Source organism: Colletotrichum paranaense (genome assembly GCF_030867605.1).
Source record: "Colletotrichum paranaense strain IMI 384185 chromosome Unknown Scaffold_2.1, whole genome shotgun sequence".
NCBI lineage: Eukaryota > Fungi > Ascomycota > Sordariomycetes > Glomerellales > Glomerellaceae > Colletotrichum > Colletotrichum paranaense.
Window position 1 is genome coordinate 1,928,061 of NW_026848960.1, and position 27,862 is coordinate 1,955,922.

General features: G+C 53.0%; 8 protein-coding genes across 8 annotated transcripts; 4 read left to right on the forward strand and 4 right to left on the reverse strand.

Annotated features, from left to right (window-relative positions):
- Positions 1 to 1,103: 1,103 nt before the first annotated feature.
- CPAR01_02525 (ribosomal L32p family protein) lies at positions 1,104 to 1,573 on the reverse strand (the record flags this gene model as incomplete). Its single annotated transcript, XM_060486812.1, has 2 exons — positions 1,104 to 1,153; positions 1,213 to 1,573. 2 exons carry the CDS (start codon positions 1,571 to 1,573, stop codon positions 1,104 to 1,106), a joined length of 411 nt encoding a protein of 136 aa, XP_060354140.1.
- Positions 1,574 to 2,415: 842 nt separating this feature from the next.
- On the forward strand, positions 2,416 to 3,587 carry CPAR01_02526 (septin; the record flags this gene model as incomplete). Its single annotated transcript, XM_060486813.1, has 3 exons — positions 2,416 to 2,530; positions 2,642 to 3,204; positions 3,258 to 3,587. The coding sequence occupies 3 exons, from the start codon at positions 2,416 to 2,418 to the stop codon at positions 3,585 to 3,587; spliced, it is 1,008 nt and encodes a 335-aa protein (XP_060354141.1).
- Positions 3,588 to 4,394: 807 nt separating this feature from the next.
- CPAR01_02527 (guanylate kinase) lies at positions 4,395 to 5,257 on the reverse strand (the record flags this gene model as incomplete). The annotated part of the gene is made up of 3 exons (XM_060486814.1): positions 4,395 to 4,652; positions 4,733 to 5,052; positions 5,248 to 5,257. The coding sequence occupies 3 exons, from the start codon at positions 5,255 to 5,257 to the stop codon at positions 4,395 to 4,397; spliced, it is 588 nt and encodes a 195-aa protein (XP_060354142.1).
- A 3,256-nt stretch (positions 5,258 to 8,513) lies between these two features.
- Positions 8,514 to 9,065, reverse strand: CPAR01_02528 (uncharacterized protein; the record flags this gene model as incomplete). The annotated part of the gene is made up of 1 exon (XM_060486815.1): positions 8,514 to 9,065. One exon carries the CDS (start codon positions 9,063 to 9,065, stop codon positions 8,514 to 8,516), a length of 552 nt encoding a protein of 183 aa, XP_060354143.1.
- Positions 9,066 to 11,303: 2,238 nt separating this feature from the next.
- On the forward strand, positions 11,304 to 13,069 carry CPAR01_02529 (glycolipid anchored surface protein; the record flags this gene model as incomplete). Its single annotated transcript, XM_060486816.1, has 2 exons — positions 11,304 to 11,309; positions 11,630 to 13,069. 2 exons carry the CDS (start codon positions 11,304 to 11,306, stop codon positions 13,067 to 13,069), a joined length of 1,446 nt encoding a protein of 481 aa, XP_060354144.1.
- Positions 13,070 to 15,588: 2,519 nt separating this feature from the next.
- On the reverse strand, positions 15,589 to 17,578 carry CPAR01_02530 (uncharacterized protein; the record flags this gene model as incomplete). Its single annotated transcript, XM_060486817.1, has 2 exons — positions 15,589 to 16,617; positions 17,138 to 17,578. 2 exons carry the CDS (start codon positions 17,576 to 17,578, stop codon positions 15,589 to 15,591), a joined length of 1,470 nt encoding a protein of 489 aa, XP_060354145.1.
- Positions 17,579 to 19,418: 1,840 nt separating this feature from the next.
- On the forward strand, positions 19,419 to 19,931 carry CPAR01_02531 (uncharacterized protein; the record flags this gene model as incomplete). The annotated part of the gene is made up of 1 exon (XM_060486818.1): positions 19,419 to 19,931. The coding sequence occupies one exon, from the start codon at positions 19,419 to 19,421 to the stop codon at positions 19,929 to 19,931; it is 513 nt and encodes a 170-aa protein (XP_060354146.1).
- A 4,353-nt stretch (positions 19,932 to 24,284) lies between these two features.
- Positions 24,285 to 26,336, forward strand: CPAR01_02532 (ATP-citrate synthase subunit 1; the record flags this gene model as incomplete). The annotated part of the gene is made up of 2 exons (XM_060486819.1): positions 24,285 to 24,752; positions 24,804 to 26,336. 2 exons carry the CDS (start codon positions 24,285 to 24,287, stop codon positions 26,334 to 26,336), a joined length of 2,001 nt encoding a protein of 666 aa, XP_060354147.1.
- Positions 26,337 to 27,862: the final 1,526 nt, after the last annotated feature.

Genomic DNA, 27,862 nt, shown 5'->3' on the forward strand with positions numbered 1-27,862 from the left:
AAAAATATCTATGACCATATCTTTGCTCGCCGTAGTTGATCATGATTTATCAGATTACACGGCTTCAATGTCGCTTTGCTTTGGTTCTTATTGTTCCAAATACCACATGTTATTCACACAGAACAATGGAGGACTTGCCCCAGTGTCATAAAACTGGGACTCCATCTTTGTCTAAGGTTACAACCCCTACTTCCGTTGAACATGTCTTTGTTGATCCTATTAGCCAACCAGTACCCGATGGTTGGTTCTTGGAGCTGGATTGTTAAGGAGGGGAGGCTAGAAAGAAGAAAAGACCTGGCGGCAAGACTAAAGTCAATACATCAGAGTCGTGGCGGAACAGATATAAAAGTTCGCTTAGGAAGTAATCCTCTGTAGGCGCCAAACTTTGGGAGATCAAGTAGCATCATCAAATGAGTGCAGCAGACAATGGAACTCAGCGTAACCTGTGTCTATCACCGAGGTTGATGTCGATGGCCCCATCTCAGCGGGCCCGGCCATCGAAACCGCGTGGATCCAGTCTTTCCGTGTTGTAACCGAGTTCTGCTTTTGGTATTCAAAAGCCGTGCCCGCTCGAGACATTCTTCTACATCGACCTTGGTCTACAGACGAGATGTACGTTCATAGGGATGTTGTTTTGCCAATATTTTCCACAATTGTCGGAGTTCCGACTGTTTGTACCCGAGTCCATCATGAGATATCGATCAAGTGATGTTTGCCGTGTACCTAGTGATAGGCTCCTTCAAACGCCTGCTTTTTGCCCACGTTCCCGGCGGCATGTAGATAACCCTGAGCTTGCCACATTGAAATTCATTGTAATGGTGCGCTGATGAACACATCCGCAACCTCCAGACGAAGTTCGAGGACCTTTATTCGCCACTTGATGATCAGCCCATAATTTCAAGCCACTCGGGGCGGATGTAGAGGCGAGCCTTGCTTCAAAGCTTCAGCGGCATTTCACTCTATTTCATGACTAGTAAACACCGGTCTGATGACAGCTGGGCACGTCGGAAGAAGGTGATGGATTGTCCCAAACGCCAAAGTATGCTAACCAATTGTACACTTGAATATACACGTCTCGAAATGTTACACAGCCATTGGGCGATTTAAACGAACTTTCCTGAGGGGTTCTCCTCTTTCCACATATCCTTGATCTCTGCACAATGGTTGTTAGTTTGACGTGTACGGAGAACGGTTCTTGCAAGGGAGACGTACTGCTCAGGCAGTGTGGGCATACCACGTGCTGCCTCTTGATCTGGCCGCAGCCTGGGCACTTGCACAGAGACTTGACATCCTGCAACGCCTTGCCTGCCATCTGCCTGTGTCTCTTCTTCGAGTGAGAGGTCTTCTTCTTGGGTACCGCTCGCAGGATGGACTCCCAGATGCCGCCGAGCCAGGCGGGGATGTTGAGGTTGAAAGCCGGGAGCGCGAAGGAGAGCGCCGGGAGAAACGAGTTGGTGACTTGGCGTGTGTAGAGGGAGAGAATTCTTGGTGACTGAGCGAAGACTGGCGCGGAGATGCGGGGGAAGAGGGAGGTCATGCGCAAAGGCTGCGCGCCCATGGCGATGGCTGCCATTTTTTGGGATGGTGATCGATCGTTTCGAGCTCTAATGGAGGGGTTGTCGGGAAGTCAGGGACTGCCAAAAGTAGAACCGGGGTTCTTTGTAGACGACGATATTGATTCGGGCCGAGATTTGTTTTGCTGCCGGGTATCGAGGGTTCGTGGCTGCGTAGATGTTCTGTCGTGAAAATGTGTATCCACGTTGAAGCTGCTGCTACACCACTGTCGTGCACATCGCGAGGCTCAAGCTTGTTCCATTCCGAGCCGGAAAAAAAAAAACGGCTTGCGACCGGGGAGCTGTCAATTGAGATCTGCCAGCCAATCACAGCTTTGAAGGTGCACAGACCGCCATCAGCCAATCAAGGTGATGGAGACCCCTTTTCCCCTTTCCCTCCCACACCCCCTGCACCTACCTCCCTGCAGGGAAATTATTTGTTTGCTGGAGTGGAAGGAGCAACCTATTAGCTGCAGCCAACGGCGACAGCCAGTGCCTGGCAGACAGGACACGGGGGGCACTGGGGGGTGGACGGGGACGGGTAGCAAGCAAGTGCCAGCAAGAGAGGAAATTACCCTTGGTTGGGCCAAATCATTTGGTTGACTTTCCCACCTGGGCTCATTCTCATTCACCGGCTTCTGTCCTTCAGAAACATCCGCCAACCTCGTGATCCTCTTTTTCCTCTCTCCCTGCCCATCGTCTTCTCCAACTCCGTCTCTCCTCCCCCTTGACGAGGCCGCAATTCGAGTTCGAGTACTAGATACCCTTCTTGGAACACAGAAACGTATCTCAACTTCACTCCTTAAAAGCACACACTCACGCGCACCGTTCACTCTCGCTCCCTTGCGGAAAAGCTATCACAATGGCGCAGCCTCAAACCATCTTCCCCCAGACCCATGTCGGTTTCGACAGCATCACGTCCCAGATTGAGAAGAAGCTCCTGAAGAGAGGCTTCCAGTTCAACGTCATCTGTGTCGGTAAGTTATTCCCCGCAACCCCAGATCACAATCACTGGCCTAGCAAGCTGGATTGTCCCCCTATGTCGCGTCGGCAATCGACTAATTGCATCTCGTGTTTCCATGATATAGGCCAGACTGGTCTGGGCAAGTCCACCCTGATCAACACCATCTTCGCCTCCCACCTCATCGACTCCAAGGGTCGTTTGATGCCCGATGAGCCCGTCCGCTCTACCACCGAGATCCAGGCCGTCTCCCACATGATCGAGGAGAATGGCGTCCGTCTGCGCCTCAACATCGTCGACACCCCCGGATACGGCGACCTGGTCAACAACGACCGCTGCTGGGATCCCATCGTCAAGTACATCAAGGACCAACACTCCGCTTACTTGCGAAAGGAGCTCACCGCTCAGCGAGAGCGTTACATTCAAGACACCCGCATCCACGCCTGCCTCTTCTTCATCCAACCCTCGGGCCATTCCCTGAAGCCCATCGACATTGTCGTCCTGAAGAAGCTGTCCGATGTCGTCAACGTCGTCCCCGTTATCGCCAAGTCCGATACCCTGACTCTCGAGGAGCGCCAGGAGTTCAAGGAGCGTATCAAGGAGGAGTTCGCTTTCCACAACCTCAAGATGTACCCGTACGACAACGACGAGTTTGACGACGAGGAGCGCAGCTTGAACACCCAGATCAAGGTCAGTCATGCCATTTGGCTCGCGCACATTCCAATTGCTAATAGACCCCACAGGATCTTGTTCCCTTCGCCGTCGTCGGCTCCGAAAAGTCCATCATTGTCAACGGCAAGCAGGTTCGCGGTCGCCAGAACCGGTGGGGTGTCATCAACGTTGAGGACGAGAACCACTGCGAATTCGTCTACCTGAGAAACTTCCTTCTCCGCACCCATCTCCAGGATCTCATCGAGACCACCTCGCAGATTCACTACGAGACTTTCCGTGCCAAGCAATTGCTTGCGCTCAAGGAGAGCAGCGCGCACGGTGGCGGTAGCAGACCCATCAGCCCTGCTGCTGACCGTGAGCTCAGCCGAAACTCTCAACGAATGACCATGAACGGATACTAGTTTACGGATATCCCACCCCCACCTACTCGAGGCGCCTGACGGCCATGATATTCTTGGGCAGCTGGGCTTCTGACGACTTTCAATCTCATGGTGTTATGCGCAGACCAACAAAAAGAACAGGCACGGTACGGCCTCGACAGCATGCGGATGCTGCATCGACCAGTAATGCAGAGGGGAGGTAGCAACCGCTACGTCCATGGTAAAACTTGGCGGAAGTGATTTCGCATGGGAGGCTCGAACATGCTTGCGTGGCGCACGGATATAGGCCCATACCCCCTTCTCTAGACTTCATGGTCGTTGTTTAAGTACTCGTGCTGGCGAAAATAGTCCAATATTCCCCCTTTCCGCCTCATCAGCTGGACGCACTTCTACTGTTTTCTTATTTCGGCTTTTTTTAAAGCAGCATTTCAAGCTCGGCTTCACTTGTACCCCCATTTTCTTCTTACACTTTAATCCATTCGTACTCTGATAGAGAGTTCGTTTCGATACCTCGTGGAATACAACCGACATGGCTTATGACTTGCGGGCTTGGATGTTTTTTGTGATGTGTATTCCTCTGTCCTGAGTACGGCAATAAATAGCCAGAGGTTTCTGCCACGTGTAGATGTGGCTCTATGGATTGCTTTTATACGCTCTCATGTGTGTATATATGCTCACAATGACCGCCCGTGCTATGAAGAAGATCCACAGACCATTTGTGAACTCTTAAAGGATATTCAGTTTCCAACGCCCCGTCACCATGCCATCCAATCCGAACCTCCCTCTCGCTCTCTATCTCTCTTATCCGCCCTCGTTGTCATCGTCTCTCTACTGAGAAGGGTTGTAGACAAAGTCCTCGAGAGTCTTGTAGGCCTTCTCGAGGTCGTCGTTGACAATAACCAGATCGTGAACGCCGGGTGTTTTGGAGTAGGCCAGCTCGAGCTTGGCTTGCGCGAGACGCTTCTGGATGCTCTCTTCTTTCTCGGTGCCGCGGCCGCGGAGGCGCTTCTCGAGCTCTTCTTCTGAGGGGGGCGCGATGAAGACGTAGCGGGCGGGGAAGTTTGACGTCTTGATTTGCTTGACTCCCTAGATGTTCAAACTCCACGGTCAGTATTGGAAATTCCTGGTTGGAGGGGAAAGAGGTGTGTATAAAGCAAAAAACGTACCTCCATCTCGATGTCAAGAACGACAAGCTTGCCCTTGGCGGACTGCTCCTCAATGGTGGCCTTTGAGGTGCCGTACGAGTTGCTGCCAAAGGTCGCGTGCTCGACGAAGCCGTCCTTGCTGACGAGGTCGTCAAACGCGTCCTTTGTGACAAAGTGGTAGTCGACGCCGTCCGCCTCGCCGGGTCGCGGGCCGCGGGTGGTGTGGGAGACGGAGAGGGCGAAGGAGTCTGGGTGGCGCTCGAAGAGGAGCTTGTAGAGGGTGCCCTTGCCGACGCCCGAGGGGCCGGAGATGACGATTGGTCTGCGGTCGGAGGGGAGGACTGTCATTTTTGGATGAGTTAGTCTTGTATGAAGTTTATGCCTTCTTCTCTTTCCTCGTCCTTCTGGGGAGAGGATGTGTCTTGCACCGGCTTGCGAGAGGGAGAGAAGTGGGAGGGGCAGAGGTGAATTGGGCCGTGATTCAGAGGTTTGGGTGAGGAAGTGACGATGTATGGAAGGATAGTGGTGAAGCTTACCTGGCGCCATTGTGCTTGCGAAACGAAACAGTTGACTTTTGAGTATGAATCTTGTCAGTGGAGGTTGTCGTGAGAAGGCCTGGGTAAATGGTTGGAGGCGGGGCAACATTAGATGGAGTATCGGTCAAGGAAGGCTCCAAGGGAGAAGCAAGAACTGCGCTCGCTAGCCTCGAAGGTTTCAGTAGGTCTACGGGCACGGCGGCGGTGGTCGGAAAGGGGGCAGAGGAGGGGCAGACTGGATGAGAGCGGGTTAGGACGGGCGGTCTGGACAGTCACAAGCCTCAGAGGCGGGAGAGGTGGAGGAAGGGGGTTGACGGGACTGGACCGGACACAGACAGGTACGGCGGGAGTTGGGGGACGCAGTGACACTCGCTGTACGCAGTACCTACACTGAGGTGAGGTGGTAACTGCGCGGCAGGGTAAGGTATCCAATGGTGGTGGGGGGGGAAGCTCCTGCCGGCAGAATTGGGGGTGGCATATGCCGCTGAAGAGTCAACGTTGGGCGCCCCATGAGTCAGCGGGGCGGTGTGTTGGTGCCCGTTGGGGGCATGGCGGCAGGGTTTACTTTGTCTCTGATTTGCTCCCTTGCATTTGGTCGTTGCTTTTGCCCTGACGAAGTAGCGGTGTCAACACTGCTTTTCAGAAGCTCGAGCCTTACCTTGAATGAATTGCATAAGCTGAGCAGCTTCTATAGTTTCTCTACTTACTTTCAATGGACTTTCAGCGCTTAGTTGACGCTGAATTCAGTGTGAGGGTATGATCAAGTTATGGTCTTGACTAAGTACCTATGTAAGGTAGGCTTGACTACATATGTGATTTCCCTTCAACTTCTAAGCATGGCTGTATATCATCAGTGAGATGATACGTTTCCTACCTTATTCATTAAGTCAAATCTCGCAAACTCATTGATAATTCATCCTGACTCATGCTGTTCTTGGCATCTTTCATGTCACAGCCAGGATAACTGGGTTAGGACTCAACTCATAGAAACGGTGGTAGAAGGGTCGTAAATCCAGGCTCAGCTTACAACGTAGAAAGAATACGAAACAAGTACCTGGATTCAATGAGAACACGACTTTCCACGACCTTTAATCAGCAAGTACAACATCAAGCCGTTGACGGTGTTAGGAATCTCGAAGAGAACATGTACTTCATGTATCCTCAATTGACTGACGCAGCATTTATTGTTGATGTTCAGGCAAAAATACAATTAGTCAAGTTGCTAATTCTACTGGGTATCGTTACCATTCCTTGATGCTCTCCCAGTGTCGTTCCCAAGTAGTAACCTGATTCACCAGACCCAAATGCCCATGTGTATTGGAGGCAGGTCAGATCTAAAGTCTCACACACTATGTGAACTCTTTCAAAGAGTTCATCCAGATCTAGCTCGGAAACTCCAGGGGAATGTAGTAAGCGTTGAAAACCTCTATCGTCGCACTCCCTTCTCCAAAGGGGGGAGACGAGAAACTACTTACCAGGACACCGTCTCTTCGATCTGCCGCCTTCTGAGACCACAAGACGATGTGAACTAAATCAGAACACCTCGTGTCAACTATTCAAGGACTTTTTTTGTTTCAGCTTGATGCCGGTCGTAAAAGGAATATCATTGTCAACGTTACTGACGCAGGAGGCTGTCGGCCTCTATCGGTGGTCGCTACATTGCTGCTTCACAACGTATCTCAATGAAAAGGCGACTTCGATGGCGCGAAATCGTTTACCGACGGACCTACATTGGAACCGCAAATGGATCTTTCGTGGAACACATGATCCATCAGAGGCGAAGTCTCACTGTGCTGTCGCCTCCTCGCAAACTCCACCATGTCTACCTTTTGAGAGGACGCGATCGGCGCCTTCGTCACCCTTGAATAACGATTTGAAAAGTCATACATAGCTCAAAGGTATGATGCCACACAGGAAACAGATGGTTTGTCTGCGTAGATCTCAGAATGACAAGGTCGAAATATGGAAAGGAGTCAGAGGACTACACACCGTCGAACAGGTAGGCTGGAGATTCCCCTTGAAATAGACTACGGGCTATACAGGAGATATGTAAACTATCACACTGTTGTGGATCTTACTACTTATCACAAAAAGTCGTTCGGTCCTTGCTAGAGTGCCTTGATAAGTGATTGAATTCTTCAAGTACGAAGATGATTCTCGAGAGCGAAAAGACAACAATGTTTTGCGTCAACTCTCTAGCCCTCGTCTCTGATGTATGCCACCTGCTGTCTGATAAATCTATGATGGAATCCTACGTCAGTGTCTCTGTTTGATCGATGGGAACGGCTCGGGAAACGGCAACGGGATCGTCACCTACATCCTTCCATCTTCCGATATAGCCGACTGGCATACTACGTATATACACTGCAAGTATCTCCCAGCCACAAGTAGGAAATAGTCATTATAGCTGGAGACTCAACCTGTCTTCGTCACGATAAGCCACGTAATCAAAAAGTGTCCCAGTTCTTGGAAGCAAATTACAATCAACCTGAAAGCGTATGAAATAGCAATCGAGGGCATTCAGAGCGTGGCGCAGCCCCTGTGAGTACGGGAACGATCCCGTCCAATCCGACCCCGCATGATGGATGGGGCCAGACTCCTTTCACATGTTTCTTCGTTGATCTGGATGGCGGCTGTTGATCTCTCAGGCTTTGGAAGTGCCGCACAATCGTGGTGGTTGGTGTTGATGTTGCCGGCGAAATGGCAAGAATGTCGAGTTTGTGGATACGGCACTGGCCTGGAGCCCCGAGACTTGCATATCTTATGATAGTGAAGCCTCTGAAGAGCTTCAATGAACTCGAGAATGCAACACCGGTGGTGAGAGGGTGCTTAAAATAGAAACACAGATCAAGATGACAGCTAGGCTTAGCCAACGGTGAGGCTTCGATTGCCGGCCCACGGCATTCTGGAGTACCCTGGGCCATCTGCCCGGCCACCAAATCCGGGGTCGACGCCACGTAGCCTGCATTGGAACGCAAAAGGCTCGGTTGAAGATTCCGGATAGTCCAGGCAAGAATGTAGTGGCGATGCTACAAACGGTGAGTGTTGGTCGGGAAGGTCGGCCGTCGGAGCCGATCACGGCACGGAACCAAGGTGCCGGGCGGGGCCGTGTCTACCGGTCGATTGCTTCCCGTACCCCCGCCCCCCTGGTTAGTGAGTGAAATATTCCTCCCCCCGCCAAGAGTCAAATAAGATGGGGGCCGTTTGGTGAGTGAGGTAATAATTTGCATGTGGGGGCCCAGCAGGGGGATGCGAGTCTATCACAATCAAGCACTTGTGCTGGACAGGACCCATTCACCCGGCCGAAATACGATGTGCTGGGCCGCTGGCAAGTGCAATTTTTTGAACCCCGTCGTGAAGAGCCAGTCACGGGGACGGCAGTAATGGGGTATCAAAAGTGATTGACTTCTGGCGGAGTACCACTTGCGAGAGGATTTCCTTTCGTGTTCAACGGACCCAGCGGCTCCACGGCACGCGGGACACCCGCGTTTTCCATGCCATGCCGTGATATGCGATGCACCGCCCGCAGCCGCCGTAGTCTCGTGCCTTGCAGCTGGTAGGGCGCTACTAACGACACTAGTCGATGGGGGCAGAAGAGAGGCAAACGAACGGGGTGATTTGTGTTCCTGGATCTCGTATGGTAGCACGAACTTTCGGCGCAGAACAACCGCTAAGGTACGGTGGCTTGTGGAAGACCAGCGCTGAGAAACCATTTTGAGCATCGACAAGGCTTCGTCATCTCCACCAACACAGCCTAGAAAATCAGCCGCAAGAAACCTAAGCCCAAAATTCCAATTGGCGGTTGGACCAGTCGCCATCTAGGCCAGCCAGATCGGGAGGTTGTCGGGTTCACGTGGTTGGAAGTGCGTGGAACAAAGAACCAACTTGGGTACTGACCAAAGGCAAAATCGTCTCAAAACAACCGTCTCTGGGTTCCCGAGTGTCTTCTTTGGGGAAGAGAGTTACAGAGACAGCGGTTTGCCCGAGCGCTGAGGCGGTTTTGGCTCGCAACAAAGGCAGATGTACCAGGCGGACCCTGGAAAAGTAGCGTAGAGATGACACCATGCTGAGGTGAAAACATCGGATACGTTCAGTGGTGGAAGGGGAGAAGAATGCGAAAGTTCAGAATTGGCCGTGGTTCGTTCTGTCAATCAATCCACTTCGCCCGTTCCCCGTGTCTCAGAGTCTCCTGTTGGCTAGTCGGGGCGCATTGTCCTAGGAAAGCTTGAACAAGTATGTCTCACACGGTTTCGAAGGGGACTGTCTCTTCCGGGAGATGTCTTTCTGAGTGGTGACGTTGAAAGCAGACTCGGACCTGTCACTGTAAACAACATCAGCTTACATGACCAGCAAATATTATTGAAAGACGGTGCCTCTCGGGCGCATGTCGTCTGTTCGTAAGAGGAAGGCCCAAGAGATGGAGCCCTGCAGCATGGGAATGGACCCCAGCGGCCCTGCAGATAAACGAGCCCGAGGACCAACAAGGAGATTAGTTTAGGCTGGGAAAGTAATGAGAAGCCAAGCTTTAGCACATGCAGAGAGGAGAAAGTGGGCGACTAGTCAGCGCCTCTCGCTCTCGTCCACTGATTTGCTCGTTGAATTGCTGCGAATTGCCCATGTCTGTTCAGTCTACGCCCGGATCAGCGCGTTGTCCGGGCCATCCCATGTTCTCTTCTTTCTTTCGCTTCTCTCGCGTTTGGGACTTTTGACTGTGGAGAGAGGGGCGGTCTCTGACGCTTCCCAGCCCTGTAGGTGTGTGAGAGAAGGGCCTTGCTTCAGGAATTGTGATGCCGAGAGGCTGTGTGTGTGTGTGTGTGTGTGTGTGACCTTGCGAGTAGAGAGTTTCTATGGCGGGTGTGGCTGGACGACAACAAACGGAAAGAAAGGCAATTAGTAAAGCAGACTCTACAACGTAGGCAAAGTCGCGAGCTAATGACGGCGATCTGGCGAAAAGTATGGTTGTAAAGATAGGACCGTTGGTCTGGAAAAGTCGACGACGGGGCGGGGGCTAAGGCCGCCTGCGAGACGGAAACCAATTCGACTTGTTTTTGACTCGCAACAGGGGGGGCGCAGAGGCAAAGGAGCCAATGGATGGGCTGGACAGGTGAGCAGAGATGAGACGGTGATGTGAGAGCAAGCCTCAAGGTCCGAGAGACTTGAGGGAAGTGCCGGGGGACTCGAGATGGGACGGAGAGACATCATTGTCCTTGTGGTTCTTTCCTTTTCTTTGCTTGTGGCGGTACCTGACGGAGTATACTTGTTTACCGTTCTTACCGTGAGGTAAACCCTGAGGCAAAGTATCACGGTAAAGGTACGGAATAGAAAAGGTACATCGAGGGTGGGAGAGAAGAAGGTGCAAAGGTGAGGTGGGAGAGATTGTGTGACGCTAGGCCGAGATGAGACAAAAGCAGTGAGCATCGTATCCAGCAGGCGGGAGCCAAGGTGCCTTTTCCATTTTTAATTTACATGTCACGACTTCCCTAAGTTCCCTCGCCGTGTCAAGTTTCGCCGTTGCTCCTCCTTCTTATTACTATTACTTGCCTCCTCTTATTAGCCCAGAGCCTGTCTGTCGCACCTGGTCTCGTTTCTCTTTTCTCTCCACGAACCCGCCTGGAGACCTCTCATTGTTTGCAGTCTGCAACACTCGCTCGACAGAGTCGCGCCTGTATTGTTCGTCTGTGTAAAAGGAAGAAAAGCACCGTACACACAAACACACACAGCACCCTCCTCCAACCACTTCACACACACCTCGTTCCTCTTTTCGTTTCTCGTCACTCTCTCAAACCACATCCACAAATCCACAGAAGAATTGTTTCCTTTTTGGACCCTTTTTAGTGTCTCAATTCTCTTTTTCTTGCCTTGCCTTGGCTCACCACAAATACCCACATTCATCTTCTCGACGCTCTCTTGGATTTCGTCCCACCTTTTAGACTAAAGGCACGACCAAACGAAGAATAACGACTTCACCAAATACTTCTACGACTACACACGTCTAATACCCGACGCCTACCAGCCCAACACTACTACCTGGAAATAATCCTGCCAGTATTGCAGCCATGCTTGTAAGTCGTAGCCCTTTTTATTCTTCTATCCCTCCTCCACGCCGCTTCCATTGGATCGTTTGGTCCAATCGACCGTTTCGACCGTTGTAGCAATCCATCGCGCGGCGTCGATCAGGGCGCAAGAGACAAGCCAAGTTCCCCTCCTGTTGGTTCATGTGGAGAGACATCCCCATGAGCCATCATCGGAATCCTGTACATTGGCGACGCCACATTCTGTCGATCCCCCTCCCCCTCATGTTCCTTTTCTGTCCCTTCCCCAAGACATGCTGCAACACCAACATCACCGTGTAACTTTAATCTAATTTGGCGCCAATCTGCAGGTCCAAACTGCTCTTGTCGCATTGAGTGCGACTCTGGCTGCCGCTGTCAAGCCTCTCACCGTCAAGGGCAATGCCTTCGTCACCGAGGGCGGCGAAAAGTTCCAGATCGTTGGTGTCGACTACCAGATTGGCGGCAGCGCCGGCTACGACCCTTCTCACGGTCGCGACCCCCTCAGCGATGGTGACATTTGCCTGCGCGATGCTGCCCTTCTCCAGCGCCTGGGCGCCAACGCCATCCGCGTCTACAACCTGGACCCCAACTTGAACCATGATGCTTGCGCTTCCGTCTTTAACGCAGCTGGCATGTATATGATTCTCGACGTTAACTCTCCCCTCGTCGGCGAGAGTATCACGAGTTTCGAGCCCTGGACCAGCTACTACGCTGCCTACCTCAACCGCACCTTCGCCATCGTCGAGGCTTTCAAAAGCTACCCCAACACCCTCGCCTTCTTCTCCGGCAATGAGGTCATGAATAACGTTCAGACGGCCGAGTTCGTTCCCCAGTACCTCCGCGCCGTCACTCGCGACTTGAAGAACTACATCGCCAAGCACTCCGACCGCGCAATCCCCGTCGGTTACTCCGCTGCTGACGTGCGCGAGATCCTCGTCGACTCCTGGAACTACCTGCAGTGTGCTGAGAACGGAGACGCCAAGGACCCCAGCCGCATCGATCTTTTCGGCCTCAACTCCTATTCGTGGTGCGGTGATTCCAGCTTCAAGACCTCCACCTACGACCAGCTCGTCTCTAGTCTGAAGGACACCTCTGTGCCCGTCTTCTTCTCCGAGTTTGGCTGCAACCAGGTCACCCCTCGCCCCTTCACCGAGATTGGCTCCATCTATGGCTCCGACATGAACTCCGTCTTCTCCGGAGGTCTCGTCTACGAGTACAGCCAGGAGGACAACAACTATGGTCTCGTCAAGGTCAATGACGATAAGTCCGTCAAGCTGCTCATTGACTACCAGAACCTTGCCACGCAGTACAAGAAGGTCGACTTCAAGACCCTGCAGGCCACTAAGGCTCCTTCCTCCTCTCCGGACCCTCCCAAGTGCGCCTCGTCCCTGATCAAGGAGAAAGGATTTAACAACAACTTCACCCTGCCGGACGTTCCCCCTGGTGGCCAGGACCTCATCGACAACGGTATCAAGAACAAGCCCTCTGGCAAGATCATCTCCATCTCCGACTGGACCGTCAAGCACAAGGTCTACGATGTTGATGGAAAGACGGAGATCACTGGCCTCGCCGTCTCTCCCCTTGCCGACTCCGACTCCAACACTCCCGGCACTAACACTGGCGGTACCACTATTCCTGCTGCCACCGGCACCTCCACCCCTACCGGCACTTCCACCCCTTCGTCGAGCACCACCCCCAATGCCGGCATCGCAGTGCGCCCCGAGGTTGCCGCTCTTGCTGCACCTCTGCTTGCTCTTTTGTTCTTGTAAAAGCTCTGGAAGCGTACGCTGGATGTTGTATGTGGCTCATTAGGAAGGTTTGGAGGTAATGACTTGGTTTCTTTCTGGCATCATAGATTCCCCGCGGTTTGTTTATAAACCTCAATTGATACTTATTAAGACTTGAGCTATGGCGTGTCATATGTGATGAGTGCTTGAATATTGTGCAAGCTAAACCCTTCCAATTAGTCTAACTTGACACTGGCGATGGTTCGCGATCGTACGTATCACGATAGTTTGAGAGAGACATCTTGGGCATCTGGATGTATGATCTCACGTCTGAGACAGCCTATTCTGTATCGTCGTATATAAATAACGTACTCACGGGATATGATTGGCAGGGGGGGCATCAAGATGCTGGTGGGCGCTGGGCTCATGTCTCTAGAAGCTGTGTGCCCCGGAGGTGGAGGGCATCAATCTACGTTAGCCCATGCCGACCTTTGAACGTCATGGAAAAGGAGAGAAGTCGAGTTTGAACCCCCTGAGATCCGTTCGCTCCGTCACGTTCTTTCAGCCCTGGACGTATTCGTGAATGTAGGGCTTGAGCGAGATGGTCAGTGATTGTTATAGAAATAGCGAGAAGACAGGGAGTATTAAGGAAGGAACGTGAGACTTACTACTTTGAAATCATAAAAAGAACTTTGACCTTAAGCAGACGTATCCAAGATGGATAGTGTGTAAGATCAAGACCCGATTGATCCCATTGTAAGGTGCCTGCCCGTGGCGTTGTTTGATATTCCTAGGTAAGAGCAACGAAAGCTTTCAACAGACTGGAATAGTCTTGTTCTTTATATACTACCTTGGCCGTGGAGGAATGTCATCTCGGCCTTGTGAAACTGAATGGTGTCCTTCACAGACTTTGCGGCGGGCGAAAGTGGCAAAAGCTCCCTGCAAGCCAAAACGTATCTCATCTTTATAGATTAATCTGGCTCTTAAACAGGATCAAATAAGCAGCCTCCTCTCAGCTTGACTATACTGTGACTTATTGATAATAATAATCTCCCCAAGTAAGAGGAAAAAAGGCTAACTATGTAATCACAAACCAGAACGTGTATTGCTTTTATATCCTACCGTAGCTCTGAGATTATAGAGCCCCTTGGCCCTGTTGTCAAAATTATCGCTGCTAATCCTCTCTGTTTTAACAGTCTGAAGCTCAAGGGTAAAAAGGAGATCTGCTCCATGAAAAGGGCCTTTTGCCACCTTCCTCGCCCCAGTCCAGCCTCTTTATCAAGCACTCTACACGCTGTCACTAACCACGCTTCACTGGAAGGTGTGTAAAAGCGAGTGATACAAGGTGAAACGATGGAGTGTGGTGTTGGGTTATGTAAAGAGCATATACATTTACGTTTAAAGCAAAGTGGATGGGTTGAGACTTTACGTTGAAAGAAGTAACGGCAAAGAACTAAATTGCTTTATAGCGATGAGATTCTATAGATATAGATACTTACAAACACTTACCTCTTAAGCCATGAACTTGATCCAGAACAGGCAGGCCTTATCTTAGCCAGGCTGTGGCTCTCCAAGGTAACAAGATCAGCGATCATCTTATCCAGATCCCATCATCGTTCGACAACGGACTGGTTTCGCGCCTAGACGATAAATTTGAAAATGTTAATCCTTCTTTTCGCGTTCAAATGTTTCCTCCAAGTCATCCTCGGCCGTGAACATACTGAAAGTTCGCCAATTCATGGTCGTCTTGGTCGAACTAATCATGTCCGTTATAGAGCCGGGAACTCTCGATATTGTGCAAAAGCTAAATACCCTTATTGCCTTTTCTTAACAAGAGTCATAACAGGAGACGCAAGGGACGAAGCGCGCGTGGCATCTAGAGTACGTCAAGGGACTATATATATACGTCTATGAAGAGGACTGAATAAGATGGGGGCTTGGAAGGAACCACAACCACCAGCCATTCTACGAGCGCAATAAAAAGAGCTTGGGATGCCGTTTCCATCTGCAAAAGACCGTACATGCTACGTCACTTTGTTCAGGGAGCCCAAGGACGGGATACCTGCCTTTCTATCTCTATATAAATGAGACAAAAGATAGGCTCTCCCTCCCTTTGGGTATGATCAGTCGGCCAGCTTGACATAGGAATATCAATAGTCTTTGACATTATCTTAAATTGATGACTCAACACCCACACGCACACACACTAGACGAACATTGCTTTAATCACTTTGAGTCACAACAACATTGAAACGAAAAACAAGCATTGAACCTCTAGTCAAGATCACATTACAGAGCGTCTAATTATTTGCTCATCTGATCGTCGACCATGCCCTCCATACATACGATACAAGGACCCGGCCCTCGACCTTCCTGTCAAGAGCATTTGTTGCACCAGCCGTCATAAACACCGTAAACTTTGCAAGCGTACAAGAAAGTGGGCAAGATGCCATTCCAAGTACCAGGCAAAAACTTTCCTTTCGTCTAAACCCGTAATACCAGAACTATGGCTCTCCAAGTCCACTCCCCCAAACACACATATTTCATTTCATTTATACCGTTTAACCTCTGAACTCCTCAGCGCCGCTGGCCTCCCATCTGCCGGGGACGAGGGCCAGGGGCACGATACCGGAGACGTGCATCTCGGGGCCGAAGATCTTGGCGTTCAGGCCAAGTTCTTGGGTGGCAGCCTTCATGTTCTTGAGACCCTCCTGGTAGTTGGGGCCGGCACGACGGACCCAGATCTGGACCTTGTGCTCGTTGAGCTGCTTGGCGTAGTCGCGGAGGGCGCGGATGACACCCTTGAATGTGCTGGCGACGTTGGTGAAGTTGGCGATACCACCACCAATGAAGAGGACCTTGCCCTCGTCGGTCAGAGGAGCGCGGAGCATGAGGTCGAGGACGGTGCGGGCGTAGTGGTAGGTCTGAGACTCGGTGGGAGCACCAGAGTACTCACCGTAGTTGGCGAGCTCGTCGGCGAAACCGGAAGAGGCAATGGCATCGGCGTAGACGACGGAAGCACCACCACCAGCGACCAGAGTCCAGATACGTCCGTTGGGGTTGAGGACGGTAAGCTTGAGGGAGGCACCGGTCTTGGCGTCAAGGTCGGCAATGTAGGCCTCCTCCTTGGTCAGCTCACGACCGAAGGGAGCGGGGAACTCCATCGGCGGGCCGGCATCGATGTTGACCTTCTCGCCGTTGGCGGCGGCGACGTTGGTCAGGCCGAGAGCGGCAGGGGAGCGGGCAATAGCCCACTTGACACCGCACTCGAAGTCGGCGGTCTGGTCGAGCTTGGCAGCAAGATCGAGGAAGTGCACAGAGGCGGAGGTGGCATCCTCGTTGGGGATGACAACGAGGGGGTTGATCTCGAGGTAGGTGAACTGGCACTCGACGTAGACGGCGTACAACCGGGTGATGAAGTCAACCAGCACGTTGTGAACGCCCTTGGGGACCTTCTTCAACAGAGACGCGGCGATCTCGTCGTTGGAAGGGTATTGTGAGAGGTCGACGGGGATCAAGAGCTTCTCAGCCTTGGCGTCAACATCACCGACATCAACACCACCCTCGTGAGTGAAGAGGATCCAGTCGCCCTATCGGAAATCCATGATTAGCATCGATGATTTATGTGAGGGTTTCGACAGATGAGGCATAAGGGCCGTCGTATGCATATGGCAACTTCTGCAAGAGGCATGGGTGGACGGGGTGGACGGGCCACAGGCCTCGTCTCGTGGCATCCGTTCGTCCGGTTCGGGAGAAAAATTACCGGAAAGGGCAGTCCAGCGGCCGGAATCCACTTATTTGACCCATGGATAGGAAATGGCATAAAGCATGCAAATTCCCTTTCCACGGTTGCCAAACAAAGTTTTCTTCCAGTTATTCTCACTTTCAACCGTCGATGAGTTTCACTTTTGCAGTGTGATGATGCGTTGGTGTTTTCACACCCGCGCGACTCATTGATGGATGGACTGCCCACTCCGGCCCCGCCAACGAATTGGAGAAGACGGCCCGCCACGCCATGCCTCGCCACGAATGATCTGCTGCTGCTGCTGCTGCTGCTGCCACAAAGCAACCGCCAGCTCAAAAGGGGAGGAAATCTGCGACAAAACTTACATCTCTGACGGACATGATGTTGATGTAGTACTCGGTGTCTTGAGGGTGGGGAACGAAGGGCTCGACGAGGAATTGGCGCAGGACACCAGTGACGGTCTCGACCTTCTGCTCCTTACCAGCACGCTCGGCGATCCAGGCGCGAGCCTCGGGCCAGGTCTTGTTGAGGGCCAGGAGACCGCTCTTGCCACGGCGCTTGATCAATTGATCGGGCTTGGCGACGAACTTGACACCGGGCTGGAGAACCCAGGGGTAGGTGACCTCGGCCTGGTTGAGGACATCCTCGACGTTGGCATCCTCGGGGAAGTGCAGAGAGCACAACCTGGGGGGAGGGTTGTGCTTGGTGGGGACGGGAAGAGGAGAGGCCTTGATGACGGGAGCGCGGGTGAGGTGGTAGTTGAGGATAGCCTTGCCGTCGGCCTCGAGGATGGACTTGGCGGACATTCTGGCGGTTGTGAGGTGAGAAAGAGGTGAGTTTTCTTGAGAGTTCTTTTCCCTGCTTTATTTTGCCTGAATTGGGAGCGGACTGGTCAGCGATTGCCTTTGGAAAACGAAGTATATTTGTGTGGCTCGGAGGTGGAGTTTGGAGTTCCGCTGCCCGTCAGCAAGCAGCAGACTTTCTTTCAACTGGCTGAGCTTCTGGTAAGGAGCTTCGTGGGCGGCAAATGTCACCACGGCAAGCAAGCGGAAGGCTCCAGATGTTCGCGCCGAGCTCTGGAAGAGGGGCTCTCACGATCCAACTGGAGACTCGGCTGGGATGGGGAAAGACGAGGCGACAAGATTGAGCTTTGGAAGAGTGTTTGGCTGCAGTGAGAACATACCGAGAGAGAGAGAGCAAGTGCGACCAGGCGACGAAGTCGAAGTCTGGGGACGAAGTTGTGGTGAAGACCTGAAATCAAGTGAATGTCAGGAATCGGAGGTCGAATCGAAGTCGAGTCGAGTCAAGCAGAGCGGTGTGTGAGGGAAGAAAGAAGCGGCGAGGTTGAAGGAGAAGTATGGATTGGGGAGTGGGAGGAATGGAGTGGAAGGAGAGAAGCTGTGCTGGTGCGTGGAGAGAGAGGGAGAAGATCGTCAGCCTTTCAAAATTTTGGATTCTGTCGAAGCTCCCAGGGATTATTTGTTGCTGGGACTTCGGGGAGAGGAAGAGCAGGAAGAGCGGACGAAGGAGGAGGGGGTGGGTGTGCGTGTGTGTGTGTGTGACGGTGGTGTGGTGGGTGGGAGGGGGAGGGGTGAGAAAGTGACGGGAGAGGGACGGGAGGTACATCTTGGGGCAACGAAGCGCGCCCAGGTACCGACCGGGATCGTTTTGGTGGCTTTGAAAATCGGTGGATTTTCACCTTTGCACCTTGAGGGAGCTAAGGGACCACGCCAAAAAGTTTTGGGGTGGTGCGTGTTGTGGTTGTGCGGTGCAGTGAGGTGCATTGGAACCAGACACCTGTGAGAATCTCTCGCAAGCTCCGGGAGAGGGAAAAAAAAGAACTGGGGGGAGGGGAAAGTATTTTTGGGGACCGGGTGTATTTTTGAGAGGGGGGTGGGAATTCGGGGAGCTCCAGCCCAGCTGTCCATGCACGCTACCCCTCGATGGCGGTGGCAGAACACACGACACCTTACAGGGGCACACTCGACATATCCGCAAAAAGCAAGAACGACTGCGAGGGAAAAACGGGTGGGAAAGTGCAGGTGCTAAGGTACTGAACCGGGAGGGAAGGGGCAACGGACAGCATAGGCAAGTACCTGTATCTGTACCTGCCCTATCTGCCCTATACCTTTCCCTCTCCTTCTTCTTGTTGGACTCACCTCGAAATTGGCGACAATCTTGCCGGTTGGATTGCAACAAGGTACGCAATAAAGGGATGGAGGGGTTGAGAAGGAAAATGCTGGCAGGGCAGGGGAATTCGACCAAGATGGAACCTAACGAAAAAAAAAAAAGTCTGGGGAGGGGGGATTTGGGAAAGGTGGATGAAAAAAAGAGACAGGCAGTGGTTGTTGAGAGGTTTAAGTGGATCTCGTCTCGTACCTTTTGGAAAGTCACTCTGAGGTGCTCACTCACTGACAATATTGCAGGCTCTGAAGACCAAGGAAGACCGAGTGAGAATCTCTAGGAGAGGACGGGAAATGGGCAAAGAGAAACCTAACGAAATGGACGGCAACAATTATCGATTTTGCCTCCCAGGCGGCGCAAGGGCGGCATTTTTACATACAGCTACACGCACCACACAGTCGTGGCAGTACTCCGTCCACAGCATGGAAGTGTTGGACCACCACCTCTCCCGCCCTTTCCCGGATGATGGATCGATGCAACCCCAGCGCCAGAATGTCCGCCGAAAATCGCAGGGACCGCCATTTTTACATACACCTAGGTGCTGCATTGTTGTGCTCATCAACCTCACCCTTCACAGATTCCAACATGGTCCATCAACATAGTGCAGGTGCACCACAGCCGAACGGGACAGGGCGGAAGACAGACTGCTGGCTGCTGGCTGCTGGATGGGGCTTGGGGAACGTTGCCGGTGCGGTGCGAAGCGGTACGGCGCATCATCCTCGTCGCTTCGTCGCTTACACCGGCTGTGGTCTTCCAATGCTTCCAGACGATTCTCCATTCTCGTGGGTTGGGGTTGCCTATCCGTACCTTACCTTACCTTGGGAAATTGGGGGTGGTCTGTTTCTGTTTCTGTCTGTCCCCCGTATCCGATCGAGATCAGGATCAGGCCCCTTGCCCAAAACGAACCGAGAGAAGGAAGGAAAGAAAACACAAAAAAAGCCGTTGTTTATCCACCAGCAGCCAGCGGGAGACTGAGAGTCGCGTTTCCAGTACTACCGATTCGGGCGCACTCGAGCGCCGCGGGATGACTATGTGATTTCGGACGTTTCTCATCTCGTGCGTGGGACAACGGACGGTAGCCCGGATGTCAGGTCAGATCCCCCCAAATTCGGTGTCAGTCAAAGTACGGAGACACAAATTGGTCCAGGAACCGGGCATTGGCGCCGTAATTAGCCATGGCGCTGGGATTGGCACCTGGGACGACGACCAAGCACAGTCATCAAATCAACCTCGAGTGAGACGTTGGACTGCCTGGTCAGACGGCACATCAACCCCTACTCATTCTTCGCTCCTGTTGCCCACCTGCACCTAGCAATGCTTAGGCTCGCTCAGCATGACCTACCTGGCCCTGTCATTTTCGAAAACCAGATCCCCAAGCTACGACAAGGGGCCATTAGCCATGGCCGTTCGTGTTCCCGTACGAGTGTGAGTGGGAAGATGCCAGAACAGCTGCTATTACTCGCGCATCCGTACGCAGTACACACACTCGGGTATCTCCAAGATGAAGGCGCGCAATGCCCGGTGGTCGGCGGAGTGACGATGGGGAGGACCGAAAACCGGCGGAGGTGGATGCGGCATGCCGGGTTTCGGGGAATGCGAGCATGGGTGCTGAAATGCCCGTTTGGGTCTTTTTCCTCTGTCCTTCTCTGCTTGTCCTAGGCGCGCGAGTCTTTTGAGTGCTTTTTTATTTTTTTTTTCATCTCCGTCGCCGTCGCCGGTCTGTTTCGGCCGTGGTTTCTTCGCGGCGCTTCGCATTTACGACTATCGCCGCCTTGTTCCGTCTGGCATCTGCAATGTCCTTGATTTTTTGCATCTGAATTTTCTCTCAAGCGGGTATCTTGCTGCTGCTTCTCTTCCCTCTTTGGTCGAATAGAGTAAGGTAGTGCATCATCCCAAGTGGCCTTGTACCCGTACATACCTGGATCTGGATGGATGCACAACATCGTCTCTTCCCCATTTCTCATTCTCACGCACACAAAATCCCACACAGGCTTCGAAATAATACCTCGATTCCCTTGGCTGACAGCAACCACCCTCCGTTCGCATGCAGCGATGGAAGGAATACGGGCAAGGAGGCGAGGCTGTTTTAGTGACCGCCTCGCCCCCACTCAGACAGGCGAGCCTTCCAGTGCCTCTACCTGACGGTGTAAGCCCTGATGTTGGTTGTGTGGTTGTATACCTAGTATCAACGGTGTCTGGATAGGCGTGTGCGTGTAAACCAGTCGTGTTCAGATTGATTACAATCCCAGAAGCCATCCCGGCGGCCAAGTTGGCGAATGTTGATCCTCCCTGACAATCCAGTCCGAGGCCATTGGGCGAGACTCAAGGTGCGGTCAAACCAAGGTGCAGGCTGCTGCATTCCCGAATGCCCTGGTGCGTCAAGGTACGATAAGAGAGAGAGAGAGAGAGCTTTGGGCGCCTCCCGACAAGAGAGGTATTGTTGGCGGTCAAGCGCCAGTGCCAGCCGAGCCGACTTGGTCTCAACTTGGACTGGTCGGGGCGGGGGGAGCTCCCGGAACTTGGAACATCCAATTGAGAGCAGATAGAGACACAACCGCCATTCGATATTGACACTGACATTGCGGTGACCGGCGGGCGGACACCGCCCGTCTCACTGGACGAGTTCCCTTTGAGGTCAAGTGTCCGTCTGTCGGATGATGGGATCTGGATCTTATCGTTGTGCGCTTGCTCTGTCTGTTCCATCTGTTTCTGCCTAATGTTTCTGAGAGGTGCAAGTTGCACCAATATAGGAAGAAGAGAAGGGAAGGCGCCGAAAAAGACTGTGAGAGTCAGGGCTTGTGCAGGTACGCAGACCAGCCCGTCCGCGGATGGAGCTGGTACCGGTACCTGGTCTATCCGCAGTTGCAGCGTCCGTCTGGGCTCAAGCTCAGGTCCAGCCCACCTCAGGGCAGTAAGTGCCAGGCAGTTGTGGGACAGGGCAGCTTCCTTTGGGGCACAGAGAGAGAGCATGAGCATGAGCATTTAGGTGAGGTGAGCTCCAATTTTGGCAAGGTGCTTGGCCACTAGCAGTCTAGCGCCCCCCAGGTACGGCCTTGCTTCCCTGTGCAAGTCTTTTCTTCACCCTGTCCATGGGGCGCAAGCACCTTAGCTCAGATTTCCTACCGGGACCTTTTTTCTGGGACCTTGCGGTACGTAGTCCGTAAGGTAAGGTACCCAGTGAGGTGAGGTTGTGTGGGGTTCGCCAGAAACAAGCGGGGGCCAAGGGTCCTTGCCCGTTTGCCTGGTTGGTGCGTGAGCTATGTGCCTTTGGGCGGTCCCATCGCATCTCCCTTTTTTCGCCTTTTCCCTTCCCTGCCCGCTGGCCAATTCAACACTTCAACAATCCACGGGCCAATCATTTGGCGGCATTGGTCGGGAACTTCCCCAACTCTTTCGGCCGTCGCATGACGGAAGTCTCCATTTTCTCAATTCCCATTCCCCATCACCCCTCCATTCCACGCACCACCACGCACCACGCACCCCTCAAACCCAAGAGAAAAAAAAGTCTCAGGCTTCTCTCTCAGAGTCCTAATGGCCCGACTTTGGCAGAGTTGTGTGTCACTGCGCCGTCAAGCCGTCCCAAGAAAATCTACCGGGCCCTGTGCGAAGTACCTGACCCGACGCAGTGCCGGCCATACTGATCGCCCGTACCTTGCCTAGGTACTTGCCGATGTCGAGGACCCCTCCGCAAGGTACCTTAGCTCACCCGTACCCCTTCACTACAATGGAAGTCCACAACCACAGAGTCAACCCATCCGTTGCTTCTGGTTCACCACTTTCTGCCCGCCCGTTCTGTTCCTGCGGCTGCAAAGCATTGTTTGGCATTGTTGGTGACCAGCCATAATTGGGATTGGGATTGGCCCTTTTTTCTTTCTAATCTAGAGCCAAGGTACCTAATCTGGTCTTGTCTCGATAAGGACGTGTACAGACAGATACGGATAGCTTACCTTACCCTACCTTTAGTTGGGTAATGGAAGGTACTCTACATGGTCGTGTATGCTTGGGCAAGTGCCAAGTATCAGAGGTACCTCTTTCCAAAAGTTGACTTTGACTCGAACGCGGACCTGTCCCTTCCTCTCTTGTTGCTCGTTGCGTTGCTCCCTCGGATACTTGGGACGCAAGCCCACCAAAAACAATCCCTGCTCACCATCACCTCACACAAACGCAAGACGCACCCGCGCACCGCCATGTATGTACTTTGTCCGCACCACGCACCACGCACTACATACGCACAGCACACCGTTCGTTCGTTCCTCCCACTCCCTTGCCGATTTCCGCTGGAGAGAATCCGACGTACACTAGCAAAAAGCAAAGAAAGGACAGAGAGAACCATGGTCCATGGAAAACAATACTTGGAAAAATACTAATTCCACCTCACCAAAAACTCACACCCTGCTGGTGGCCCGTCTCCGTGCTCCTCAACTACTTACGATACCCGACCTCCGTCCTCCTTCTTCTCCTCCGACCCTCGCTCACTGTCACTCGACTCTCTCTCTCTCTCTCGCTTTTCCTCTCCTTCCCTCCTTCTTCTCACCCTCTTGCTGCTCCTGAGAAGCTTCCTTTTCTCTCTCTCTCTCTCTCTTACCCCCACGCCAATCCCTTTTCTCACAAAAGGATCTCTCCTCCGTCAGCTCGACAAAAAAAGAAGCTGGACTTTGCCGTTGTGCGCCGCTGCTTGATCCCATCAATACCTACACCCATACCAGGGTAGACAGACAACAGCATCACCGCCTAGGTCAGTTACCGCTCCCCGAATCCTACCCACCCCGGTCATGTCAATCCTGCCCCTCCGACGCCTCTTTCCCACCTCCGAACGCTTCACACACACCTCATGTCACTTCCACACCCGCTCGCCGCCGCACATCGCATCAGACACGACCAGGACCAAAAAAAAAAGTCTCTCCCACCAAGGAGCTGGGGCTACGCCAGCTACAAAGGTCCACTTAATGTCTGGTGGTGTCCCCAGCTGCCGATGAGCATGTAGCCTCGCAGATCCAACGATTTCAGCTTCCCTGAGCGAACTGTCGTCTCTCCGAGTCCCTCCTGAAATCTCACCTTCTCCCCACCATAATTCCGACTCGTTTGTTTTCCACCAAACTTCCTCTTACTACTCATCCTCCTCCTCCTCCACCTTCAACCTTTCCAATCCTTACTTTGGACATCTTTCTCCTTCATCTCTCTCGCGGGCAGACATCCATAGACTTGTTTCTGGCGCCCATTGTCTGTTTCGAACAAGCTTGCTGACCTTGTTACCCCTCGCCAGAATCTTTTTTCTTCTTCCCTTGCTGAGACTCTCATCCTCCCCGACGAAGCTCGACTTTCTTCACAATGCCTTCGGCCACCACCCCCGCTAACGGTGCCAATGGCGCCAAGGCAGCCAGCGGCCTGTCTGCCAACGACAACATCACACGCTTCTCGGCTCCCAGCCGTCCTTTGAGCCCTCTCCCCGAACACGCTCTGTTCAACGACAAGACCAGATGCTTCGTCTACGGTCTGCAGCCCCGCGCCGTCCAGGGTATGCTCGACTTCGACTTCATCTGCAAGCGCAAGACCCCCTCCGTCGCCGGTATCATCTACACTTTCGGTGGTCAGTTCGTCTCCAAGATGTACTGGGGAACCAGCGAGACTCTCCTGCCCGTCTACCAGGAGGTCCCCAAGGCCATTGCCAAGCACCCCGACGTTGACGTTGTCGTCAACTTCGCCTCCTCCCGAAGTGTCTACACCTCCACCATGGAGTTGATGGAGTTCCCCCAGATCAAGACCATTGCCATCATTGCTGAGGGTGTCCCCGAGCGCGTAAGTCGGTCTCTTCCCTCTGGATTCATACCCCGCTAACAAAAATGCAAGCGCGCTCGTGAGATCGCCCACAAGGCTCAGCAGAAGGGCATCACCATCATTGGCCCCGCCACTGTTGGTGGTATCAAGCCTGGCTGCTTCAAGATCGGTAACACTGGTGGCATGATGGACAACATTGTCGCTTCCAAGCTGTACCGCAAGGGTTCCGTTGGTTACGTCTCCAAGTCTGGTGGTATGTCCAACGAGCTCAACAACATTATCGCCAACAACACCGACGGTGTTTACGAGGGTGTGGCCATTGGTGGTGACAGATACCCCGGAACCACCTTCATCGACCACTTGCTCAGATACCAGGCCGACCCCGACTGCAAGATTCTCGTCCTGCTCGGTGAGGTTGGTGGTGTTGAGGAGTACAAGGTCATCAAGGCCGTTGAGGATGGTGTCATTACCAAGCCCATCGTTGCCTGGGCCATTGGTACCTGCGCCAGCATGTTCAAGACTGAGGTTCAGTTCGGTCACGCCGGTGCCTTCGCCAACTCCACCCTGGAGACGGCCAAGACCAAGAACGAGAAGATGAAGGAGGCTGGCTTCTACGTCCCCGAGACCTTCGAGGAGATGCCCCAGGTCCTCAAGGCTCTCTACGACTCCCTCGTCAAGAACGGCACCATCAAGCCCCAGCCTGAGCCCGTCGTTCCCAAGATCCCCATCGACTACTCCTGGGCCCAGGAGCTCGGTCTCATCCGTAAGCCCGCTGCCTTCATCTCCACCATTTCCGATGACCGTGGACAGGAGCTCCTGTACGCAGGCATGCCCATTTCCGACGTTTTCAAGGAAGAGATTGGCATCGGTGGTGTCATGTCCCTTCTGTGGTTCCGCCGCCGCCTTCCCCCCTACGCCTCCAAGTTCCTCGAGATGGTTCTCATGCTTACTGCCGACCACGGCCCTGCCGTGTCCGGTGCCATGAACACCATCATCACCACCCGTGCCGGCAAGGACCTTATCTCCTCCCTTGTCGCTGGTCTCCTGACCATCGGTTCCCGCTTCGGTGGTGCCCTTGACGGTGCCGCCGAGGAGTTCACCAAGGCCTTCGACAAGGGCCTGAGCCCCCGTGAGTTCGTCGACAACATGCGCAAGGCGAACAAGCTCATCCCCGGTATCGGTCACCGTGTCAAGTCCCGCAACAACCCCGATCTCCGTGTCGAGCTTGTCAAGGAGTACGTCAAGGCCAAGTTCCCCACCCACAAGCTTCTCGACTACGCCCTGGCTGTCGAGACCGTCACCACCTCCAAGAAGGACAACCTCATTCTCAACGTCGATGGCTGCATTGCTGTCTGCTTCGTTGACCTGATGCGCAACTGCGGTGCCTTCTCCTCCGAAGAGGCCGAGGACTACCTCAAGATGGGTGTCCTCAACGGTCTGTTCGTTCTCGGCCGTTCCATCGGTCTTATTGCCCACTACCTCGACCAGAAGAGACTCCGCACTGGTCTGTACCGTCACCCGTGGGACGACATTACCTACATCCTTCCTCAGCTCGGCGGCGGCGGCGCACCAGGCGCCGAGGGCAGAGTGGAGGTGCAGATGTAAGGGTTTAACGGTTAGCGGCGGAAGGTTACGGTTTGCCACGGGATGTGGCTATAGAAATGGAGTCTATGATTTTAACGTCATGCGAGGGATGATGGTGTGCTAAATGGCGTCTTGTACGACAAGCTATATACGTGTAGTGCTGCGCAGTCCCCCGGGATATACTAATGGTTTTGCCCGATTACCTTTTGAAGCATTGCTTTCGACGTGCCATGAACAGTGACGACCTACCTGCCTTGTCAACCGCGACGTCGGGTACTTCCGAGACATTAGGGTCGCGCTTGTGCCCCGCTGGCGGCAGCGTCAATCTCTTCAGGGATTGGATGGCGGTTCGACACCAGTTCGGATGGAGCCCTGGGATAAGCTTAAATTGAGCCTGTCGAACTGGTCGGGTCGTCCGGACCGCACTGGTGACCCGGCCCGGAATGGTGTCGGCTTTTGGGCTGCTCGTGCATGTCTCAAGACTCAAGGAAAGCGGCAGCTTCTGTCGGCAATCATTGTTCCAAATTGCTGATATGGCGTTCATCCATCGGTATTCTGATTCGAACAAACGATTTGCCGAGTAGACGGCGGGAGCTAGAAAGTGCTTGAATACCTGGTTATGTATCATCGCAGTCGGTAGGCTCTTTAGATCGAGAGCGCTTAAATGTGCTCTCGGGAGTTGTGTATTTGGCTAGTCCATTGCGAGAGAGAGAGAGAGAGAGAAAGGGGGAGGGTTCCTTTGCAAATTCCAGGAGTTGAAGGGATTTGGTGGCCTTTCTATCACGTTGTTGTGGGGGGTTGTATTTCATGGCCGTATTGAATGGGCAATGTCTCGCTGTACTGTCTGTCCCCTTGATAATAGGCTTAGTTACTCGTGAGGTAGGTACAATCTTTCTCAGAAAGACTCTGAGAGTAAGGTAGTTAGCGTGCGTTGTCAGATAAGAAAGGTTGTTTTATTTATTAGAAAGGGTTGTTTGCGAACTACATTAACCGTCCCCCGAGTGTGCAAATCTCATCAAGGATAATTCTTCTTCAAAAAAGAACATTGTGGGGGGGGGGGGGGGCGGGTTTCCGGTATTTGAGTTGATACTTGAGAACGCCGTCGCATGCCGAGGAGTCATTGATCATGATAGTTACACTCACTAGCGCGGTCTAGTTATTGCAATTCTTCCAACATTAGCACGCCGAACTTGCTTCTGCATTCAATCACGAGCTCGAAGATAACTACTTAGATAGGTAGGCGCCTGGTCTCGCCAGACACAACGGAGCCCACGAGGAGTCTGAACCTCATATCGAGAATATTGTTGCAACAGAACTTTCCCCCAGGTTTCGCCCCGTGGACGCATAGCTTGAACGCAAAGGTTTACGGCTTGTACATGGTTCTACAATTATCCGTCTTCGACCACCCGCAGTGAACCAATACCGCCAGACCCGATGCCCGGCTGGGCCATCTTGATGCCATCCACGTATCCGTATTCCGCACCCATTAGTCTTACGAATTGGCCAATAGTGGCAAGTGCAAGGGTAAAGGTGTGCTGTATTCCAAG